This window comes from Bubalus bubalis, chromosome 9, assembly GCF_019923935.1.
Source record: "Bubalus bubalis isolate 160015118507 breed Murrah chromosome 9, NDDB_SH_1, whole genome shotgun sequence".
NCBI classification, from domain to species: Eukaryota; Metazoa; Chordata; class Mammalia; order Artiodactyla; family Bovidae; genus Bubalus; species Bubalus bubalis.
Window position 1 is genome coordinate 67,068,196 of NC_059165.1, and position 14,886 is coordinate 67,083,081.

Consider the following 14,886-nt stretch of genomic DNA (forward strand, 5'->3'; position numbering starts at 1 on the left):
GCGAGGTCTCACCTCCTGGGGCCCCTCCCTGGTTGTCGACCGGGGCTGGTGCGGCCGTGGTGGGGCGTGGTCAGTGAGTGCCAGGGCCCTAGGGGTGGAGTCAGTCTTCCAGTGTGGACCCCAACCTGGTCCGGCTCCTTGAAGCGCCCTGGTGGTCCTTCCCTGATGCAGGGGCCTGGTGCATGGCTTAGGCACCTGCTGTATACCCACAGGGCTCTGGTCACTGCGGGTCCCATCCCAGAACCTCTGCTTCCTCTCCTCGTCTCCTCATCTTTGCTTTCAGGATACCCCCTATTTAGTGCCTGCCCCATACTCAATGTGGGGTGGAAGGGTGGGTGCCCAGAGCCCTGGTTGGGCTGGCTAGCTCTGCTTCCCACAGCCACCCGCCTGGGAGGAAGGAAGTTCACTCTCTGGACTGTAGGGCAAGTCCCTCTGGCCTCCAGGCCTTAGTTTGTTCATCCCTACTTGGGCCCTTGTTGCCTTCCTGGAGGGGTCATGGGAGGTTGAGCTGTTGGGTGCAGCCTGTGGGGTATCTGCATATTGGTAGGAGCATGGTCCCTCTGCCTGCTCCCTAAACAGCGTTTGTTCCAGAAGTCTACTTGGAATTGTCCTTTAAAATAAAAGGGAGATTTCCCCCCGCAATTTGAGAATAAATCATGTTAGTCAGACATTCTGAGTCCTTACTCACAGTAGGGCTGAGTACGGTCCACCCTCAGTCAAAGTTGGTGCTCAGCAGAAGCCAGAAACAGACTTGCATGGCTCAGGTACTGATTGGTCCTGGGACCTGCTTCAGACGGGGCTGGATCCAGGTGTTTGTGTACCGCAGCAGGCCGTTCACACCAGCAGTTCTCTCTGACAGGTTGTCCCCCCACAGTGGGGGCCTGCCCACCCACGTAGAGGGAGGGCCCCTTCACCGAGTCACCTGACTTAGCGTCCCCAGGGACATCACTTGCTCACTCATTAGCTAACCCTGGCTGGAGGCTGGTGAAGGAGCCCGGGCCCTGGGTGCTGAACTAAGGCAGTAGCGGGGACCCCAGCCTGTCCCCTGGGACTCAGCACTCTGGGGAGTTGACACCTCATGACCTTGAACAGAGGAAACCGAAGCTCGGAGGGGTGGGGCAAATTGGTGCTGTCCCAACTCGGGGGTGAGACGAGGGGCGTCTAGCATGTCTGCAGGATACTCTGCAGGTTATCTGGGGGCAGCATCTGGCTGGACCCCCGCTTGTCCCTTGGGCCCTCGCTACCTTGCAGGGAGAGCAGTGTCCCACCACGTTTCTCAGTGTTGTGCACTGTGGAGTCCCTACTGTGTGCAGGCAGCTCCGGGTGACCCTCCTTCCTTTCCCCAGGCAAGGGCAGCGAGCGGGGCGCATACGCTGCCTTCGGGAGAGACGCCGGGGTCAGCAGCCTGACTCAGGTGAGGCAGTGTCTGCGGGGAGGGCATGGGACTGCAGAGCCTGGAGAACCCCGCTTTCCAGACTGGGAGGTGGTGCAGGTGGATGGGGACTGGGGGGGAGCTCCTGATCTCTCGTCAGCACCTCATATTCTCTAGTTTTAATTTTAAACAAATTCATCCTGATTTCCTCCTGATCTGTGAAGCTGCTTTGGCTGAGCCGAGTGCTGGTCACTCGCCAGCAGCAGCTAAAACAGGCCAGGCCCTGGACCAAGCCAGGTGCCTGTGGAGGAGAAGCTGGGTCCAGCCTGCGGGCCCCCTACACAGCTGAAGGGGCTTCAGGAGACACCCGCCCACCCAGCCTCAAGTGGCAGACAGGGAACCTGAGGCCAGCTCAGCCCTGTGGTCCAGCCTACAGCTTCCAGCCTGGGCAAGGTTATCACCCCTGCTGCAAGGCTGATGACGCAGTGACCCAGCATAGCGGTCCCCTGTGGCCTCCTGTCCTGGTCACCTCTCTAGGCCCTCTCCCCCACCCCTTGCGGGCTTTAGTCTTAGGCCCTGCTGCAGACAGCACCACCCATGTGCACACTAGGCTGCAGCCAGTGTGGCAGCTATCACAGCCACAGGACGCCTGCTGGGCACTAGGAGCCCTGCCCGGGGAGACCTTGCCTGGCCCCATCAGTCCCCACAATGACCCCTGAGCTGTGTAGCGGCTGGTGTGCCCATTTTACAGATGGGAAGGCTGAGGCTGCAGCTGTGGGCCTTCAGCCCCAGTCACGCCTGCTCTCCATGGAAGAGTCCCATTTTATACCAGTGTCTGCGAGTTTAAACTGTTTGCCTTAAAAAAGCAGAGTGGAGGGATACATACAAAGTAAACCGAGCTGATTCCCTAGGCGCAATTGTGTGTGTTAGCGCCCAGACCGCACGCATCTTCAGGTTTGACAGTGTTTCTCTGCCTTTTGCATTCACGCCTTGATCAGAGACACTCCACAGGTGCTGGCCAGAAGGGAGCTCCTCCCCAGGTCGCCCACCCCAGAACCTGGCCTCGGCCTTTGCACTTATTGTTTTAACCGGAATTGGCTGGCAGGGTGGGGGTTGACTGATGACACCTCCCCTCCCTCCCTCAGGTGGGCTTCCTCCCCAGTGAGCTGGCCCTCAGCAGCCCAGGGCCTCTGTCCCCCTCGGGCATCAAGGGCGGGTCACAGTATTATTCCTACTCTGGGCACCCTCGGCGGAGAGCAACGGACAGCAGCCTGGGTGAGTGGGCCAGGGTGGCAGTCCCCTTGAGGCCCAGCAGTCGCATCCTATGAAGTCCACATGCCCGCCCCCCAGGTTCTGTGCATGGACAGAGGCTTGAGTTGTTCTATTAGTAGAGAAAAGCCCCCAGGTCCCCTCTCTGAGCTGTGGGTGGTGGGGGAGGCTGTCTGCCACCTCTGGTGACAGGCATGTCTGGTGGGAAGGGCCAGGGTGAGGGTGGGAGCCGGGCCGGGGTTCTCACTCCTCCTGTCCCGACAGACTCACAGCCCAAGAAGGTCCGGAAGGTGCCGCCTGGCCTCCCATCCTCAGTGAGTCATGGGACAGATGGGCCCTATGGGTTGAGTGCCTCTGTGACACCCCCCAGGGTGGGCCAGCCCCACGTGGGTTCTGGTGAAAGCCCCAGGGGCTTGGGGGACTTCTGCCCTGAGGCCCCAGCTCTGAGGGAGTCGGGAAGTCCTTTTTTGGGTCTAGCCTGGGTCCCTTATGTTTTAAGATAAGTGGTCTCCTGTGGCTGAGGCTCCTCAGAAAGGGCTTGAACAGGGGTCCTGGGAGCAGGAGCTGGTAGGCATCATGGGGGCAGTTCAGAGGGTTTCCTGCTCCCTGTGCCTGGCTTGGAGCCACCCTGCATCCTTGCCCCTCTGCCTGTGGTTGGCAGGGAGCCAGGCCCAGCAGATGGTGCCGAGCCGTCAGTGGCTCCCAGTGCCGAGCTCCCGCGACTTAATCACGCTGAGAGAAAAGGCAATTTGCCGGATTCCCTGGATCGGTCACTGCCCTCTCTGCCTGCCTCCCTCACTGGCCACCAGCACAGTCCCCGAGGCTGACCCAGCCCACTCCAGGCTCAGGGTTACCATCCAAGGTTGAAATCCTGCAGCCTAGGGGTGGGGGGCAGGCAAGTGGAGGTTGTTTTAAGCCTCATCTCATGATGTCACGTCTGAAACATCAGAGTGAGAGGCCCCTGAGCCCACTCCATCCCCCCTGACTCATCACTTGCTCCCCGCTTTCTGCTCCACTGTCGGGGCAGATGTTGCCAGTCGATCCCAGCACTCTCCAGACAGTGCCAGCTGATCAGGGTTGGTGCTGATCCTAGAAGGCCTTTGCCATCTTACTTCTTTGGAGCAGCTGGGGCAGAAGGTGTACCCAGGGCCCTGCCTCTGGGGCTCCCAGGTCTCCTGTGAACCGGGCTGGTCTGAGGGAGGTTCCAGCACTGGGGACAACACTGCTGGACTTCGATGAATCAATAGGAGTTTGTTGGATTAAGGAGGGAAAAGGTAGTCTGGGTCGGGGTGAGGCGTCTAATCTACAAAGGCCTCAGGTCTGAATCTGGGACTCTGCAGAGTGGGCAGGAGGTGGGGTGAAGAAGGAACTGCAGATAGGTGATGACACCAGCAAGCCGCAGACACTGGCCACCACAGTTTTGGAGAGAGGGGTTGGAGCTGTACAGTGTACAGGGGGGTGGGGTGGAGGGGAGACAGAGTTAAGCCCCAGTCCTTCCTGCTTGACCATGCCCACGGCCCCTGCAGGTGTACCCCCCCAGCTCAGGGGACGACTACGGCAGGGACCCCACGACCTACCCATCCGCCAAGACGCCCAGCAGCTCCTACCCCACCCCCTTCTACATGGCAGGTATGGGGGCTCACCCAGGCTGCCTGGAGCAGGCCGGGGGTCCCTGTGCCCACCCATCTTACCATCCCCCTCTCCGCAGATGGCAGCCTCCACCCCTCTGCTGAACTCTGGAGCGCCCCAGGCCAGGCAGGCTTTGGGCCCATGCTGGGCGGGGGCTCGTCCCCCCTGCCCCTCCCAGCAGGTGGCGGCAGCTCTGTGGGGGGCAGTGGCGGGTTTGGCAGCCTGCACCAGCATGAGCGCATGGTAAGCTATGTGGGTGGCCCTTGGCAGGTGGGGGGCAGTGCCCTGGTGTGACCCCTCTGACCCATCCTTCCCGCCCCGCAGGGCTACCAGCTGCACGGAGCAGAGGTGAACGGTGGGCTTCCAGCTGCATCCACCTTCTCGGGCCCTGCAGGCACCTACAGCAGCATCTCCAGCCACACGCCCCCTGTCAGCGGGGCAGACAGCCTCCTGGGTATAGCCCTTTGTCCCCCACCCCCATGGGCTCAAGATTAGCATTGTTGGTATCATCAGTGTGGTCCTGGTTATCATTGTTATCATCGGCTCCTCAGCCCTCCTCAGCTGTTTCAAAGTGGCTCTTTCATTAGGGGGCCCCACTGGGGAAACTGAGGCCCCCAAAGTGTGCTGTTCACACAGAGCCCTACAGCCCACCTGGCCCCAGAGCCCTGCGGAGGCAGGTGCTGGACGGCAGCAGACCCCGACTGGCTGGGCCGCCCAGGGCCAGGCTGGGGCATCTGTGTGGTAGCTTCTGTCAGCCAGGGCCTCACATCTCTCCACTCACAGGCTCCCGTGGGACCACATCCAGCAGCTCCGGAGATGCCCTTGGCAAGGCCCTGGCCTCGGTGAGGCGTGGGTTGTGGTGGGTGGCTGAGCCAGTGACCCCGAGAAGCTGGCCCTGACAGGCCACCTGGTGGCTCTTTGTTTCTCCTTGTCCCATCACAGATCTACTCCCCGGATCACTCAAGCAATAACTTCTCCTCCAGCCCCTCCACCCCCGTGGGCTCCCCACAGGGCCTGGCAGGTCTGTGCAGGGTGTTGGGGGAGGGGGTCAGGGCTGGTGACTGCAGCCCCAGTTGGGTGGGGAGCTAGACCAACCACCTGCCTCAGCTCATGTTCCCACGGTTGTCTCCCAGGCCGTCGAGGAGGGCAGCCTAGAGGAGCGGGATCTCAGGTCACAAAAAAGGCTAAAGCTGGGAGGGAGTGCTCCATGCACTGCAGAGGCAGAGGGATCCAGCAGAGGCCTGGGGTACCCAAGAGCCAGAGCAGACATGGGTGTGTTGGCGTTTATTCACCCCTACGGTTGTTTGTTAGACACACACTGTATGCCTTGTGCTGTGTTGTGGAACGGGACTCAGGTCCGAGGACAGAGGACCAAGGGCTCTGGGGTGTGTGGGCAGTTTTAACAGTACCCATAGGCCTGTACAGTGTTCTCAGGGTTTAGGTGTGGCGGGACTGGGAGGAGCCTCCTTCCCCATAGGTTTCATAGAAGTGGTAACTGAGGTGCAAAGATGTGACCTACCCACTGGGTCCACACCCTAGATAGGAGCTGCCCGGTCAGCGGGCCCAGATCCGGGCTCAGGCCCTTAGACCGACCTGCGGGCGTGGGAGCCCCCATGTGGCCAGTCTGAGCATTGTAGCCTGGGACTCCCAGTCCAGCCCTGCTTCTTCCTGTGTCAAGCTGCGTGGCACACACCTCAAACCTGTGTCCATTCACGTGCATGTCTCCTGCCCCTTCCAGGGACATCGCAGTGGCCCCGACCAGGAGCCCCCGGTGCCTTATCGCCCAGCTACGATGGGGGTCTCCATGGCCTGGTGAGCGTCCTGGGGGCTGGGGAGGGTGTGCCATGGTGGGAGTGTGGGGTAGGTGCACAGGGACAGACAGGAACACCTGTTTCAAGGATGGTGGGTGCCTGTGGAGGTCCACTGATGGCGGGGCAGGTTGGCTTAGCATTTTGTTTCTGCTGTGGTCACGTGACGTCTCACAGGGCGTGGAAACCATGTCCTGTAAGAGCCCCAGGTGTGGTGGAAATAGAATGTGTGACAGGACGGGTGCCCCTTGACCAGAATGGATGTCTCAACTAATTTATTGGGGATGAGGTCCAAGGCAGTGGTCAGCAAGGTTGCTGGCGGCTGTTCCCAGCCCTTCACCCACCCTTCTTGCAGCAGAGCAAAGTGGAGGATCACCTGGATGAGGCCATCCACGTGCTCCGCAGCCATGCTGTGGGCACCGCAGGCGACGTGCACGGGCTGCTACCTGGCCATGGGGCACTGACCTCGGGCTTCACTGGCCCTGTCATGCCACTGGGTGGGCGGCATGCAGGCCTGGTAAGTGCTGGTGAGGGCAGACCTGGGAAGAGGGTGGGTGGTGGATGGGCTGCACAGGCCAGGCCAGCGCCCATGACCCCCCTCATCCACAGGTGGGAAGCGGCCATTCGGAGGACGGCCTTTCCAGCAGCAGTGGCCTCGTGCACAACCATGTGGCGCTCCCCGACCTCTCCCGGCAGCCTGACTCCTATGGCGGTGAGTCCCAGCAGCGTTGCCTGTGCTGAGGGCCCACTAGTGGGCTGACCCCTTGTTCCTCCTCTGGAAAAGGGGGCTCAGGACGGTCTACCCCCATTTCCAGTTGAGGAAACTGAGGCCCCAGGGTACTAAGGAGGGGGCAGAGGAATGTACTCTCCACATCAGTGCCACCTTCAGCCTCGCCAGAGAAGCCCTACTGGGCCTGGCCCGGGGGTCCCACAAGGCTGGGGTTGGGGCACTGCTGCTTTTGGAGCTGGGGAACAAAACGGATTGAGCAGAGAAAGGGGGTGATTTGTGTGGAAGTCGGAAGGTGAAGTGAGCGTGTCGGGACACATGTTGGAGGGAAAGTTGGTGGGCGGGGAGAGGGGCACTGCAGAGTCTGCAGTTTTAAAGTTAGGAGTGAGCAGGCAGGTGCCAGGGTGAGTACATGCAAAGGCCCTGGGGCAGGACCGTGTCTGGCATGTTGGAGGAACAGCTGGAGCCAAATGAAGAGAGGGAGGAGGGAAAGGCAGCTGGTTCAGGGCCTTGTGGGCCATGGGAGAACTTGGGCTTTTTTTTACCTCGGAGCAGGTCGGGAGCCTGGAGGGCTGTGGACAGAGGAGGGCCTGGGATTTTGCTCAGGTGTTCACAGGCGCCCTCTGGTGGCTGCTTCTCGGAGGGCAGACTGGGGGCAGAAGAGACTGCTCCTCCAGGAAGGAGGGTGTGGGTGGCTGCTGGGGACCAGCCTGGGCAGAGGCCATGAGGGGCAATTTCCAGGGGCTCTGAAGGATGTGAAGACATGGAAGATGAGGTGGGGTTCCAGTCTGGAGGTGGCATCTAGGCGTCCTTGGCACATGTTGGAGTTGGAGGGTCCCAGGTGGAGTGTGGACGGGGCAGATCCTGGATCTGTGCATCAGGGTGGGTACTGAGGCTTGGGGAGGGGGGCTCACTGTGTCAGATGCTGAGCTGAGGACCCCGCCAGGGCAAGGGGGGCAAGGTCAGTGGATTTCTGGGGTGTTAATTGTCTGGGAAGCAGAGAAGTCAGCAGTAGCGAGAGGGGGCGAGGTCAAGAGGGTTTCTTTGAAGACTGAAGGAGTGGCAGCATGCTGCATGTCCCGCAGCAGCCAGGGGAAAGCCGTCTACTTTGCAGATCCTCAGCAGAAAGGGGTAACTGGCAGGCTGCCCACTGGGGTTTGGGGTCCTGGATCTCATGGGGGCTGCTCCATCCACCCCGCCCTCAGCAACCTTGTGAAAACCAGGTTGTCAGGTGACATAGTGTGCTATGCAGACTTGACAAGGCCCCCACCACACAACCTTCATGCCTGCCTGCACACCCCACCCCTAGAACCAGCCAGGCTCTGATTTGTGCTTCCTGGATGTCTAGATTGCATCCCTCCACACCCAGGGTCTCACCCTGGTCATCACCCAGGGTGGGGATGCTCCCCAGACCCCACAGGGCCCAGGACGCCCAGCCTGATGCCAGCAGTGCCAAGAGGCCTGAGTTAGTCTCTTCCCAGGGGGTCACCCCTTCTACAGGACAGCCCAGACGTTCCTGGGATCCACAGTGGCTTCAAGCAGCTGTATACCCTCAGCCGCAGGTTGGTTTATGTCGCCATCCTGCTGGGTGGCCTTCCCACCCATGCAGTGACCACCCTGGCCTCACAGGACACTAGGCCCCTCTCTACCCTGGGCCCTTGTGCTGGCACTTTCCAGAATCTACTGAGCAGTGTCTCCCGGTGTGGGTTGGGATTTCCGGGTCTGTGTGTCGCCGCCTTTTCCAGGTCAGGCCAGAGGGCTTTCCCAAGAGGTCACACCCAGGACTGGCGCTAAGACCCATGGCATTTCCTCCATTTGGGGTGATGGAGCAGCTGCAGTGCCCAGGTGCCCTGCCTGCTCCCTAGACACTCTGCCCTCCCCTCACTAAGACTCCTCCCTTTCTCCGCTTGTGGGTGAGGAGTCTCTGTTCTGTGGCTCAGCTGCTTATTTTCTTGGTGATGAGATGTTCTCAAGTTGGATATATTCAAGTCTATTGATTTCTGTTTCGAGGACAGCGCTTCAGTGTTTTAGGAGACTTCTCCGGCCCTGAGTGGCCATAACCTTTTTGTGCACTTTATTTCCAAGGCCTTTCGGTCCTCGGGGTCTGGGAATGGACACCCGTGTGGGGCTGGGGACCAGCTCTCCGAGAGCTTCCACATGGCCTGCTGACCCCTGCCTCTTGCAGATCTCGGGCACGGCACTGCCCCAGGCACCACCGACATCAAGCGGGAAGAGCAAGAGGACGAAGAGAACGTGGCGGCTGACACAGCCGAGGATGAGAAGAAGGACCTCAAGGCTCCACGCACCCGGTCCAGGTGCCGCTCTCCCCCACTCCCGCGGGCCCGCCACACACGTGCACAGGGCCTCCTGGGGGCGCACGTGCACATGCCTGGGATGCCCACTCCCGTGGCAGCGGCGGGTCCACGCCCGGCCCTGCCTCACTGTCTTCCTCTGGCCCCCGGCCCCATAGCCCAGACGAGGACGAGGACGACCTTCTCCCCCCAGAGCAGAAGGCTGAGCGGGAGAAGGAGCGCCGGGTGGCCAATAACGCACGGGAGCGGCTGCGGGTCCGAGACATCAATGAGGCTTTTAAGGAGCTGGGGCGCATGTGCCAGCTGCACCTCAACAGTGAGAAGCCCCAGACCAAACTGCTCATCCTGCACCAGGCCGTGTCGGTCATCCTGAACCTGGAGCAGCAGGTGCGAGGTCAGTGGGGGCGCGCTCCCTTCCCTCCGCTGCCCTCGCTCGCCCCCCTTTCCTGGAGCCCACCTCCCCTGCCTTGATCTTCCCTGCTATGACCTCCCCCTGCAGTGATGTCAACCCTTGCTATGAGCACCCCCCTGCAGTGATGTCATCCCGTGACTTCCCTGCAGAGACCTCTCTGCTGCTGTGACATCACCCCCCCGCCGCTGACTTTACTTTTCCTGCAGTGACCATCCCTCCCTCAGTGACCACTTCCCTGCTGTGACCATCGCCCCCAGTGACCTTTCCTTGACAATGACCACCCTCCCTGAAAGCGACTGTCACTGCAGTGACCACTCCCCCAGTGACCATACCCCACTCCTGATCTTGGCCCTCTGCCTGGTTTGGCCTCATTGTCCCCTCTGAGATGGGAAGAACAGACTCCAGATCCCTAGCCCTCTAGACCTGGGCACTTGGGTGCAGAACTGTGTCCCCAGACCCCAGAGAACCCACCACCTGCCCAGCCCTTCCTTCTCACGCATCCCAGAGCTGGGCTGGCAGCAACTAGCGTCCCCTGGGTCCCACAGGCTTCTCTGTCGCTCTGAGCAGGCACTCTGTGGCCATGAGAGCCCATCAGCCCCACCTGCAGGGGGGTTCACTCCCATCCCAAAGGCTGAGTGAGGATCTCAGGAAGGGACCACCTGTGACTCCCCCTCACAGCTGCCTCCTTAACTCCCCCACCCAACTCTTGCTGCCCTGTTAACCCTTTCTTTCCTGCAGTGCTGTCGCTTGGACTGGAGCTAGGGCCCTGGCCTGTTGCCCTCTGTCCCCTCAGCTCTGAGGTTTCCACGTCTCCATGGCGATGTGGGTGTCACGCTGTGTGTGTGTGTGTGTCCTCCCCCCAACCCCCCGCGCCTGCCTCTTTGCTCTCTGCCTCCCGTGCTCCCCCTCCTCCAGCCGCCCTCCTCACCTCGCACTTGCGCCCAAGCACTGGAGCACTGGATGCCAGGGCTATGGCCCAGGCCTTTCTTCCCCCATGGCCCCTGTCCGCCAGGACCTGAGGGAAGAAAGGGGACCTGAGGCCTGACTGTCAGTTTGGTCTGCGCGCTTGTCCTGGGCTCCGGCCGCCGCCGCCACCCACAGGGGTCACTTAGGCCTGAGGGGGCAGGGTGGGCAGGTAGAACAGGACCCCAGGCCACAAGGCGGGTGTTCTGAGTGAGACGGGCCTTGTGCTGGGAAACAGGCAGCGATGGCTTGTGCAGCGCTCCCTGCTGCACAGCGGGGGCCTGAGCTGGGTGTGGACCACGTGGTCTCCAGGTGGCGAACTGAGCCCCTGTTAACAGACTGGGGAGGGCTCGACACTGCATCCACCACACAGCTTTCACAGTGCAAGTACCAGGCAGCCAGAGTCCAACATGGGGAGAGACATTTCTTGGGGCCCAGGGTGAGGTCTTGACATTGTGAACCCCCCTTCTTCCAAGGGTCCCAGGCCCCTTGTGCTTGAGGTGGTCCAGCTAGGCCCAGCTCCATCATTCAGCAAACAACTGCTCTGAAGGGGAAGGTCGTCATCCCAGGAGGGGTTACGGGGCCTCCCCTGCTTCCTGGGTCATCCTGGGCACGGGGAGCAGGCAGGGGGCAAAGACTGCGCTCTAGCTCCCTGTCTACCCTGGGGTGGGGGTCGAGGCCCAGCCTGCAGCCAGGCACAGGGCGCCCCTGGAGCTTGGCCCAGGGCGTGTGCCCACGCAGCCAGCGGGTGCCCTCCCCACGACCCAACCCGGGACTAATGGGGCCCCCGGTGCTGTGACTCAGCAGTACGGAGGAGGTGCTGTCCCTGGAGGAGAAAGACCTGAGGGACCGGGAGAGGCGCATGGCCAATAACGCGCGGGAGCGGGTGCGCGTGCGGGACATTAACGAGGCCTTCCGGGAGCTGGGGCGCATGTGCCAGCTGCACCTCAAGTCGGACAAGGCGCAGACCAAGCTGCTCATCCTGCAACAGGCCGTGCAGGTCATTCTGGGCCTGGAGCAGCAGGTGCGAGGTAGGCGCCCGGCCGCCCCGCCCCGCCCTTCCCACCGGTGGCGCTCCGCCCACTTTGCGGACTCCACCCCCGCCCTGCCCACCGGCGCTCTGCCCACCGCGCGCCCCCTGCGGCCTTATGCGGATGGGCGGAGAAACGGAGGCGCACTTGTTCCTCGCTCCCTGGGGGACCCTCTCCCACAGTGCTCTCCCTTCCCCTTAGAGCGTAACCTGAACCCCAAAGCGGCCTGCTTGAAGCGCCGGGAAGAGGAGAAGGTATCGGGTGTGGTTGGAGACCCCCAGATGGTGCTGTCGGCTGCCCACCCCGGCCTGGGCGAGGCCCACAACCCTGCCGGGCACCTGTGACAGGCATGTCGCCCGGACAAGTGACCCCACCTCGGTCTTACCTGAGACGGTCACACCGGACGCCAGATCCCCACCCCACGTCGCCCGAGGTCAACCTCGAGCCAGCATCGCCCCGGGCCCGGCCACCAGGTCTCCTACCGGATGGATCCTGAATCTGCGTCTAGGCCCTGCGCCCGGGCCCCTGGCCCAAAGGAGCATTTTTGTTTGTTTGTTTTTGGCCATAGAACCTGAAACCAAGCAAGAAAGCAAGCCAGAAATACATACACTTTGTCAGAAAAGAAAAAAAAAGATGCCTTAAGTTAAATGTGAGGTCAAACGTGTTGCTCGCGGGAGGGAGAAGCTGAGCGGAGCCAGCAGCGAGTCGTGCCTAAGCCTGATCATTTTTGGTTTTGTTTTTAAGGAACATAAAAGGAACCTTAGTTACGAGATTTTTTTATATATATATAACGTAGAATAAAATTAGAATGCCTTTTTTTTTTTTTAGCTTTTTTGCATATGTTTTGTAAGCAACAAATTTTTTTGTATAAAAGTTTCTTGTCTCTTGCTATTTCTGCTGCTGTTTCTAGAAATTAGCATTGCATTTCATTATCAACCAGGTTATTAAAAATTGTATTAACAAGACCCCAGGACTTCTCTGGCGGTCCAGTGGTTAAAATTCCATGCTCCCAATTCAGGGGCATAGGTTCCATCCCTGGTCTGGTAACTGAGATCCCACGTGCAGTGGAGCATGGCAAAAAAAAGACCTCATGTAGACCTGAGGTCTCCCATCCTCTCTGGGAGCTGCTGGTCCCAGGGGTGGTTGCTGCCATCTTGTTCCGGTTCTAACATGGGGGGGCCTGTTCTCTATTATCTGCTGTCTGTGAAATGGTGGGTGGGCCTCACCCTGATGGGGAATCTCAGTGGAGACAGGGATGATCCCCACTCAGAAGGTCAAGGTTCCTCCCTGTAAGCAGCTCTGTCCCTCCCTCTCGCCGCCAGCCCTACACTGAGCCCCGAGCCTGTGGACCTCTCCAAGATAGGACTTTGTGAGAACCAGCATTCCTGGGCTCAGGGCCTGCACGTTTTCATCTATTTGGCCAGGGGAACCTGAGGCTCTGCTTCGAACTCTAGCACAAAACCCCCGCTCCCCAAGTGGTTGTCCTGATGTGTGTGTGGGGGGGGGGTGGGGTGAACAGGGTCTCTGCCTAGAAAGGCCCCTGGTCTGTGTGTCTGCAACCCTGGAGGGTGGGCTGCCCTCAGGCTCTTAAGTGCCAGCTCCCAAGCCTCCCCAGGTACCCTTCTCACCTGTGTTCAAGGGAGCTGATTCAACCTGGACTGCTGGGACCATCCCAGGCTTAAACTGAAAGTCCAAGATGGTCACTCTGTGTCACCTAGGCATGGAGTCAGGCCCAGTGGGATCTCACCTGCCCTCCCTTCTCTCCTGCACAGAGGCCTTATGGACCCCCAGGCTGGCTGTGGGCACCCCACACCACCAGCATCCCAGGCATCTACCCTAAGACTCCCACCCTCATTCCCCAAGCATTGGGGCTGCCTGGCCCCCAAGACTGGAATGCCCCTGTGGCTGGGTGTCCCATGAGAAGCTTGAGGAAACCCCAAGACCAGGATGGGTGGGATATCCCAGCTTGGGGGGGCCCATCTCAACTCCTGGGGTTCCCCTGGGCTCTCCTACCAAGACCAAGTCACACTCCTTGGTGACCCCCCTGGTCTGTGGGTCTTATCTCTGGGGAAGCTGCCTCAGTTTCCCTCTGCAGCTCCCTGAGGCCCACAGATTTCTGAACTCTATCACATATATAATTTAAGTTTTATATGTTATATATATATATATAAAATGAGATTAACCCAGCTCTGGGAAAAAGCCTTGAGGGAGGGGGAAGAATCACAGTTACAGGAAAATTGTGCTCTGAGTGCCTCAGGATAACTTGACTTTTTTTAAAACGAAAAAAAATTTAAGTAAAATAATTTTATACAACTCAACACAGCTGGCTGGGTTCTTTTACTAGTGATCCTCTCTAAGAGTCGATTTGGCAACCTGTCCTGTACATAACAGCACTGTAGCAATAAATGACATTTTATGACAATACTTGGCTCTCCCTTGATCTTTCAGCTGTTGTGTGCTTACGGATGAAAAGGGGGGTGAGAAATGTGATGCCCGCTGGGGTGCCTGAGCACACCCCGCCAAGGATGGCACTGGGCATACGCGCTCCAGGGATGGTGCCACTTCCTGTGTGCGTGTGCGTGGCTCCCAGGGCAGCTGAAACAGCTCCGCGCGGGTCTTGGGGGGCGGGGACAGGGGGCTTCAGGTGTGGCAGTCATGTTCCCTCCTGGCCCTCGAAGGAGGGTCCTTCTTGCCTCTTATCAGCTTCCAGGGGCCCGGGGTGTGCCTTGGTTTGCAGCCTCATCACCCTGATCGCCACCTGTATTTCCAGGTGGCCTCTCCTTGTGGGTCTGTGTCCAGGTACCCCTCTTACCTGCCATTGCATTAGGGCTATAAAATCTCCAGCATGACCTCATCTTAATTAATCACATCTGCAGACACCTTATTTCCACATAAGGTCCTGTTCACAGGTGGAGGGGGGGTGGTGTCAAGACTTGAACAAGTCCTCAGGAGCACAATTCCACCCTCAACCCCAGTTTGACAAGGGGGTAGTGAGTAAGGTCAGTAAAAACACAGGCTGACCTGGACCTCAATGGGTAAATACACAGGTCCAAGTTGTATGTTTTAAGTGTATCTGTGACCCAAACCTCAGTAAAGTTGTAAAAAAGATGGATACACACAAAGTGGTCCCTCCACACGTGGGAGCATCACTCAGTCCTGAAAAGGGCTGAAGCCCTGACACTTGCTCACTACGTGGACAGACCCTGAGAACACAATGCTCAGAGAAGACACAGAAGGACACATAGGATGTGATTCCATTGATGGGAAATGTCCAGAACAGACAGATCTACAGACTGAGAGTGGGGTCCTGGTTGTCAGGGCTGGGGGCAGGAGGATGGGGGGGATACTGATGGAGATGGCATT

At 59.6% G+C, this 14,886-nt stretch overlaps 1 protein-coding gene across 11 annotated transcripts in view; it reads left to right on the forward strand.

Moving 5' to 3' along the window:
• TCF3 (transcription factor 3) overlaps positions 1–13,947 on the forward strand; it is a 33,017-nt gene extending 19,070 nt beyond the window's left edge. Inside the window, exons 6-19 of one of the 11 annotated variants that reach the window (XM_025292732.3) lie at positions 1,347–1,414; positions 2,518–2,647; positions 2,906–2,955; positions 4,168–4,270; positions 4,350–4,513; positions 4,595–4,724; positions 5,054–5,112; positions 5,213–5,291; positions 6,009–6,082; positions 6,434–6,595; positions 6,688–6,790; positions 8,991–9,120; positions 9,276–9,504; positions 11,725–13,947. In XM_025292732.3, the coding sequence (XP_025148517.1) occupies positions 1,347–1,414; positions 2,518–2,647; positions 2,906–2,955; positions 4,168–4,270; positions 4,350–4,513; positions 4,595–4,724; positions 5,054–5,112; positions 5,213–5,291; positions 6,009–6,082; positions 6,434–6,595; positions 6,688–6,790; positions 8,991–9,120; positions 9,276–9,504; positions 11,725–11,736 (1,493 nt within the window). In that variant the 3' untranslated portion in view covers positions 11,737–13,947. Of the gene's footprint in view, positions 1–1,346; positions 1,415–2,517; positions 2,648–2,905; positions 2,956–4,167; positions 4,271–4,349; positions 4,514–4,594; positions 4,725–5,053; positions 5,113–5,212; positions 5,292–6,008; positions 6,083–6,433; positions 6,596–6,687; positions 6,791–8,990; positions 9,121–9,275; positions 9,512–11,296; positions 11,524–11,724 lie in introns of those variants that run through there. The other 10 variants (XM_044948561.2, XM_025292724.3, XM_025292729.3 and 7 more) reach the window with 10 other exon arrangements.
• Positions 13,948–14,886: the final 939 nt, after the last annotated feature.